The sequence below is a fragment of the Cebus imitator genome, unplaced genomic scaffold (genome assembly GCF_001604975.1).
Source record: "Cebus imitator isolate Cc_AM_T3 unplaced genomic scaffold, Cebus_imitator-1.0 Scaffold791, whole genome shotgun sequence".
NCBI lineage: Eukaryota > Metazoa > Chordata > Mammalia > Primates > Cebidae > Cebus > Cebus imitator.
In genome coordinates, this window is record NW_016108106.1 from 84,983 (window position 1) to 93,179 (window position 8,197).

General features: G+C 36.2%; 1 protein-coding gene and 1 pseudogene across 4 annotated transcripts in view; both read right to left on the reverse strand.

The window, feature by feature from the left end:
- LOC119469713 overlaps positions 1-839 on the reverse strand; it is a 60,536-nt pseudogene extending 59,697 nt beyond the window's left edge. The window contains exon 1 of the transcript XR_005198548.1: positions 346-839. The product of XR_005198548.1 is annotated as a zinc finger protein 595-like (transcript). The remainder of the gene's footprint in view (positions 1-345) is intronic.
- A 419-nt stretch (positions 840-1,258) lies between these two features.
- LOC108297308 (zinc finger protein 141) overlaps positions 1,259-8,197 on the reverse strand; it is a 43,608-nt gene continuing 36,669 nt past the window's right edge. For 2 of the 3 annotated variants that reach the window (XM_017520022.2, XM_017520020.2), the window contains one exon: positions 1,259-2,692. In XM_017520022.2, the coding sequence (XP_017375511.1) occupies positions 1,488-2,690 (1,203 nt within the window). In that variant the 5' untranslated portion in view covers positions 2,691-2,692 and the 3' untranslated portion in view covers positions 1,259-1,487. Of the gene's footprint in view, positions 2,693-3,276; positions 3,351-8,197 lie in introns of all 3 variants that reach the window. The other variant, XM_017520021.2, reaches the window with a different exon arrangement.

Genomic DNA, 8,197 nt, shown 5'->3' on the forward strand with positions numbered 1-8,197 from the left:
TATGGCTTTTCACCAATATCGTTACTCTTATATTTAGAACAGACTGAGGTGTGGTTAAAAGCTTTGCCACATTTTTTCATGTTTGTAGTTTCTCTCCAGCATGAATTATCTTATGATTTAGAAAGGACTGAGGGAGATTTAAAGACTGCCATATTATTCACATTTGTAAGACTTTCCTCCAGTATGAATTCTCTCATGTTTAAGAAGCCTGGGGTATGGCTTAAAGGCTTTGCCACATCCTTGACATTTCTATGGTTTTATATCCAGCATGAATTTTCTTATATTCATTTCTCTATCTTCTTCTCAGTAAGTTTGTGGAATGAATCTTTAATACCCAAGTATGAATTTTCATAAAGGCATGCAAACTGTCTTAAGGCTTTGCCACATTCTTCACATTTGTAGAACTTTTCCACAGAATGAATTCTCTTGTGTACAGTAAGGGTCTCTTGAGAGCCTATTAAAGGATTTTCTTCATGTGTAGGCTTTCTCTCTGGTATGAATTCTCTTATGTTTAACAAAGTTTGAGGATGTGGTAAGGACTCTGCAACATTCTTCATATGTGAAGGGTTTCGCTCCAGCATGAATTCTCTTATGTTCATTAAGGGCTGAGGACCATTTAAAGGCTTTGCCACATTGTTCACATGTGAAGTTTCTTTACAGCATGAATTATATGTATTAAGGGTTGACGACCAATTAAACGCTTTGCCACATGTGTAGGGCTTCTCTCCAGCACAAATTTTCTTTCTTTCTTTTAAGCAGAGTCTCGCTCTGTCACCAGGCTGGAGTGGAGTGGCATGATCTTGGCTCATAGCAACCTCTGACTCCCTTGTTCAAGGTATTCTCCTGCCACAGCCTCCCGAGTAGCTGGGATTACAAGTGCCCACCATCACACCCAGCTAATTTTTGTATTATTTTTTTTCTTTTAGTAGAGATGGGGTTTCACTGTGTTGGCCAGGATGGTCTTGATCTCCTGACCTGGTGATCTGCCCACCTTGGCCTCCAAAAGTGCTGGAATTACAGGCATGAGCCGCCACACCTGGCCTTACAAATTTTCTTATGTTGATTCACGATTGTGGACCATTGAAAGGCTTTGCTACATTCTTCAAATTTGCAGGGGTTATCTTCAGTATGAATTTTCTCTTATTCATGGGTCAGGACTGTTTTAAAGGTTTTGTCACATTCTTTACATTTGTAGGGTTTATCTACAGTATGAATTTTCTTATGTTGACTCAGGAGTGAGAACTGTTTTTTATTTTTTATGTTCATTCAGATTTGTGGACCATCCACAGGCTTTGCCACATTCTTCCCATTTGTAGTTTCTCTCCAGTATGAATTATCTTGTTTAGCAAGGTTTGAGAATGAGGTAAAGAACTTCATACTGTTGACACTTCCGGGGTTTCTCTCCAGTATAAATTTTCTCATGTTCATTCAGTTTTGTGGACCATCCAAAGGCTTTGCCCACATTCTTCAAATTTATAGGATTTCTCTCAAGTATGAGTTTTCTTATGTTTATTCAAGTGTGAGAACCGTTTAAAGGCTTTGTCACACTCTTTACATTTGTAGGGTTTATCTACAGTATGAATTTTCTTATGTTGACTCAGGAGTGAGAACTGTTTAAAGGCTTTGTCACATTCTTTACATTTGTAGGGTTTATCTGCACTATGAATTTTCTTATGTTGACTCCGATCTGTGGACCGTCTAAAGGCTTTGCCACATTCTTCACATTTGTAGGGTTTTTCTCCAGTATGAATTTTCTTATGTTCATTCAGGACTCTGGACCGCCCAAAGGCTTTGCCACATTCATCACATTTGTAGGGCTTCTCTCCAGTATGAACTTTCTTATGTTCATTCAGTTTTGAGGACTGTCTAAATGCTTTGCCACATTCTTCACATGTGTAGGGTTTCTCTCCAGTATGAATTCTCTTATGTTTAGTAAGAGTTGTGGACCTATTAAAGGCTTTGCCACATTCTTCACATTGGTAGGGTTTCTCTCCAGTATGAATTCTCTTATGTTTGGCAAAGTTGGAGGATGAGGTAAAGATTTTGCCACATTCTTCACATGTGATGGGCTTCTCTCCAGCATGAATTCTCTTATGTTTAGTAAGGGTTGTAAACCTATTAAAGGCTTTGCCACATTCTTCACATTTGTAGGGTTTCTCTCCAGTATGAATTATCTTATGTTTAGTAAAGTGTGAGGATGTGGTAAAGATGCTGCCACATTCTTCACATGTAAAAGGTTTCTCTCCAGTATGAATTCTCTTATGTTCATTAAATATTAAAGACCATTTAAAGGCTTTGCCACAGTCTTCACATGTGTAGAGTTTCCCTCCAGCATGAATTCCCTTATGTTGAGTTAGCTGAGAGAACTTCTGAAATGATTTGCCACATTCTTTACATTTAAAGGGTTTCTCTCCAGTATGTCTTGTCTCACATTTGTTTGAATTTGAAAACTTACCAAAAACTTTGACACGTGCTTTACATTGAAATATTTTGCTCTGGGTAGTTGACAAGCATTCATTAAATTCATTATAACCTCCTTTCTGCACCTTACACTCATTCGAACTTTTACAGCCTTTTCTTAATTGTAAATTCTCATGTCCACACTTCTCATATCTTCTCAGTATAAGTCTGTGGAATGAATCTTCTATGCCCTCCACTGGCCAATGGTCTTGGGTGAAAGGAGAACACATAGCTGAAAGAAAAAAATAACAAATTATCCCACTTACTAGACTCATATGAATATACTTTACAAATCTTATATAATTATACAAAGTACATTAGTAAGATGGCGTAACAAAATACCACAGGCCATAATTCTTTTACAGACATATACATGCGGCCAGGTGGCTCATGCCTGTAATCCCAGCACTTTGGGAGGCCGAGGTGGGCTGATCATAAGGTCAAGAGATCGAGACCATCCTGGCCAACATGGTGAAACCCCATCTCTACTAAAACAACAAAAATTAGCTGGGTGTGGTGGCACATGCCTGTAATTCCAGCTACTTGGGAGGCTGAGGTGGAGAATAACTTGAACCCAGAAGGCGGAAGTTGCAGTAAACTGAGATCACGCCACTGCACTACAGCCTGGTGACAGAGTAAGACCCCGTCTCCAAAACAAACAAACAAACAAACAAAAAGGCATATACATGTAACAAACATATACTAACAAAAATGCCTTTGTGTGAAATCTATAAATGAGTTAATTGTATGCAATGCCTCATGTAAGCACAATGCAAAGAGCCACATGGAACAGGAAGGAAAGTTTGTTACATTTACCCACCAACAGCTCTTCCTTCTCCCCAATATAGTATTGTGCGCTTAGGAGTAAACTGTCAACTCCTGGCTTCATCCTTTAAAGAGAAGAAAAATGCTACACACATATCCTTACTTCTGGCTTTTGGGGGTCTTTACAAAAAATGGTTTCTGTCTCCAATAACACAGAGTGCTGAGAGAAGTGGTGGTATACTTTGTAAATGTTTCAGGAGCAGACTGCAGTGCTAAATACAGCCAACAGGTAGAACAAGTGATTAGACTCTTAAGAAGAAACATGAAAAACCCTTTTAACTGAAAAACAAACACAAAATTTAAGACAATACACATCCCTAGAACATGTATGAGGTTCCCATACACTCTATATCAAAGACAATTGGTTTTAGACTATGTCAGGAAAAAGCTACACTGTAAAGATTGTGACAAACAGCTTTTTGTTAATGCTCAAATAACAAGCAAACATTACAATGTATACAAAATATTGAACATGGTCCGACAATTTAAAAATTTTCAGAAAAAAAAATGAAGTACAAATTTTAAAAATTTAACGTGAATAAAGCCCAATGAACTAAATGGTAACATGACTAAATATAATTTAAAAAATCAAAATATTAGTGAAAACATTAAAAATATTTTAAAAATCATGGAGGTAAAAGATACATGTATGTATCTTGACTGAGGAATGACTGAGGAATTTTTTAATAATGACTGAGGAATTTTCAAAAAATTGACTGAGGAATTTTCAAAATTAATGACAGGAATTTTCAAAAGTAAAAAAAGGATGTAAAAAATGGAAGAAGCTCGGCCCGGCTTGGTGGCTCATGCCTGTCATCCAAGCACTCTGGATGCCAAGGCAGGTGGATCACCTGAGATCGGGAGTTCAAGACCAGCCTGACCAACATGGTGAAACCCCGTCTTAGGAAAAAAAAAAGAAGAAGCTCAGCAAAATTCAACTAGGACACACACAGAGATGTATAACAAGGCACATATATAAGCAAAGTTTCAAAAGTCAAAGAGAAAAATGGACTCTTATGAGCAGCAAAGATAAAAGTATTATGTCATTTATAAGTATGCTCTTGTAAGATAACCAGTGAATCTGTCAACAACATTTTTTTTTTTTTTTTTTTTTTTGAGATGGAGTCTCACTCTTGTTACCCAGGCTGGAGTGCAATGGCGCAATCTCGGCTCACCGCAACCTCCGCCTCCTGGGTTCAGGCAATTCTCCTGCCTCAGCCTCCTGAGTAGCTGGGATTACAGGCACGTGCCACCATGCCCAGCTAATTTTTTGTATTTTTAGTAGAGACGGGGTTTCACCATGTTGACCAGGATGGTCTCGATCTCTTGACCTCGTGATCCACCCCCCTCGGCCTCCCAAAGTGCTGGGATTACAGGCTCGAGCCACCGCGCCCGGCTGTCAACAACATTTTTTCAGAGAAGAGAAAGTTGTGATATAGTTAATGTGCTGAAGGAAAAATAACTTCTAAATGGGAATAATAAAACCAGCAAAACTGTGCTGAAAATGAAGAAAAAGTAAAGACTTTTTAAGATAACCAAATGCTGAAAGTGTATTAGCACACCTGCCTTATTAAAAAAAGATGCTGAAGTATCTTCCACTGAAAATAACATGATGCAAGAAAACATAATCATATGAAAATACATAACTTTCTGAAAAAGATATGCACATACACAAAGTTCTGTATCATTATCATAATAGTGTAAAAAACTTTATTCTCTAAAGTTTCAAAGACAAAAGCAAAAAAATGATTATAAACAGTTCACCATAATCTGGTAATAAAAACACAACAAAAAATAGGATCAGTGACATCAATAACAACATTGAGGGAAGATGCAATAAGGAAGAATTTTCAAATGAAGCCAAAGTTACATTTTTACCAGTTTAAAATATATTATTTTGGTCAGGCACAGTGGCTCACACCTGTAATCCAAGCACTTTGGGAGGCTGAGCTGGGTGGATCACAAGGTCAGGAGATCAAGACCATCCTGGCCCCAATGGTGAAACCCCATCTCTACTAAAAATACAAAAAGTAGCTGGGCATGGTGGCATGCAACTGTAGTACCAGGTACTCAGAAGGCTGAGGCAGGAAAATCGCTTGAACCCAGGAAGCGGAGGTTGCAGTGAGCCGAGATCACACCACTGTACTCCAGCCTGGGTGACAGAGTGAGAATACATCTCAAAAAAAAAATACTTTATCTTTCAGAAATTTTACAGAATTCCCAAGATACCACAAATAAAGTATCTGTATAGATACGCAAAAGTATAAGAAGTCCTATCAATACAAAAATCTAAAAGATGAATAGGAAGACCGAAAAAGAAGATAAGGGACAAAGATAAAATAATCCAGTAAAACAATTAAACAAGTAAGCTTTTCTATTTCAGCAAATTATTCACATATTTATGAAGTTAACTTTCCATTCAAAATACATGCACCAAACAAAGGGATTCCAAAAATTAAAGAACAAAATGCAACTTGTTTTTCTACAAGTCACTTGAGGTCTAATGATTAAAGGAGACTGAAAAAGGCAACATGAAAGAAGACATTTCATGGAAACAACCAAATAAGAGAAGAGGGCCCAACTAATATAACACAAAATACATTTTAAGTCAAAAACTCTATTTCATAAGATATACTTTAACTAAAAGCTCATAAGTTGCAAAGGAGGACATTAAACAATAATAAAAAGCTTCATTTATTGAAAACCCATGACAAATGTGTGTAGACATATATTAATATGTGTGTGTAAGTGTGTGTGTGTATCTTACATTAGGGTTCAAAATATATAAAGCAAATACAGAATTAAAGTAAGATATAGGGAGCAATATAATTGTAATAGGATATTCAATATTTCAATTTCTGTAATGAATAATGAAACAAGACAGAATTTCATAAGGGAATAGAAGACTTGAAAGCAGTATAAAACAATTGTGCCTAACTGAATTGTAGAGAACACTGCTCAACAACAGAATAGCTCATACAATATTCTCCTTGATAGACTACATGTTAGGGCACAAAAAAAGTCTTAACACATTTTTTTAAATTGAAATTTTACTGATCCTTTTAATGATCAAACTGGAATGAGAGTAGAAATAAAAGAAAAAGAATTCACACATTTATAGAAATCATACAACATACTCTTAAACATGCTTTTGGTTCAATGTTTAAAATAATGAATGCTATGAAGATGTCTAAAACTGCTCAATGTAATGTACAGATTAAATGCAATCCCTGTCAAATTCCTAATTAAATTCTTGCAGAAAAAGAAACAGCAACACCAAAATTATATGGAATTTCAAGAAACAATGAAGCACTCAAAAATCTTCAGAAAGAGATACAATGTGAAAAATACCACAGCTCCTGATATCAAAACACATACAAAGCTAAAGAGTTAAAACAATTTGGTAAGTGTGTGACGGTGAACACCTAAATTGATCAAATTTGGCAAAAATATAAACTCTCACATATATGGTCACATGAAGAGTAATTTGGATACTCATAATTGTAGCACTGTTACTGAAAGCAAGTAAATGAAAGCAATGCAAATTTCTCTCACCAAATAAATGGGTAAATATAATTTGAAATATTAAAATAATGAAATATTACTGTTTGTAAAAAGCAAAAAATATTCTAACATGTATAATTAAGATCTTAATGACACTGTGCAACATGAAATAAGTCAATCACAGACAGAAATTTTATGAGTCAACTTACATGGCATATCTAAAGCAGTCTGACTCTAAAATAGAAAACAGAACAGTTTTTGTAAAGGGCCAGAAAACAGAAAAAGTGGGTAGTTGTTTAATGTGTATTGAGTGTTTGCTCTGCAAAATAAATGTATTCCAGAGATGTAGTGCATAAGAATATCAATATAATACAACTAAGATGAATATTTAAAAATATTTAAGATTGTAAAGTTTATGTGTTTTTGACAATTAAAATAATATCTAAAATATGAGTTACAGATATATGACAGTTTTTGAAATTATCTTCAAATCACTAAAGTGTTTCTCCCATACACAGAAATATAGATTTACAAAGAGAGGGTAAAATTAGGAGGACTTCAATGACTACTCAGAAGCACCACTGTATACACTCAAGCAGAACAAGTATATAACTCATAAACAATACAAAAACAATATGCATACAGAACAAACAGACTCATAATTGGAAACAGACATATGACTAACCCATATTTGACTTGTGTTCCAGTCTTACAGTGTACATAGTTGAATGCTGTCATACATTAAAATATAAAATGAAACATCCTTATCTTGTTCCAGATCTCAGATAAAAAGTTTTCTGCTCTTTCCTAACCAGTATATCAGCCATTAATCTGTCATATATGGTCTTTATTGCATTGAGGTACATACCATCTATACCTAATTTGTTGAATTTCTTAAATCACAAAGGCATATTCAATTTTACCAAATGTTGTTTCTACATTCACAATAAAAAATAAAGATGTTGGCCGGGCCCAGTAGCTCATGCCTGTAATCCCAGCACTTTGGGAGGCTGAGGCAAAAGGAACACCTGAGGTCAGGAGTTCAAGAGCAGCCTGGCCAACATGGCAAAACTCTGTCTCTACTAAAAACACAAAAGTTAGCCAGGTGCAGTGGCACATGCCTGTAATCCCAGCTACTCAGGAGGCTGAGGCAGGAGAATTGCTTGAATTCAGGAGGCAGAAGTTGTGGTGAGCCAAGATCACACCACCGCATTCCAGCCTGGGTGACAAAGCAGGACTCCATGTCAAAATAAATAAAATAAAATAAAATAAAATAAAATAAAATAAAATAGGCCGGGCGCGGTGGCTCAAGCCTGTAATCCCAGCACTTTGGGAGGCCGAGGCAGGTGGATCACGAGGTCAAGAGATCGAGACCATCCTGGTCAACATGGTGAAACCCCGTCTCTAC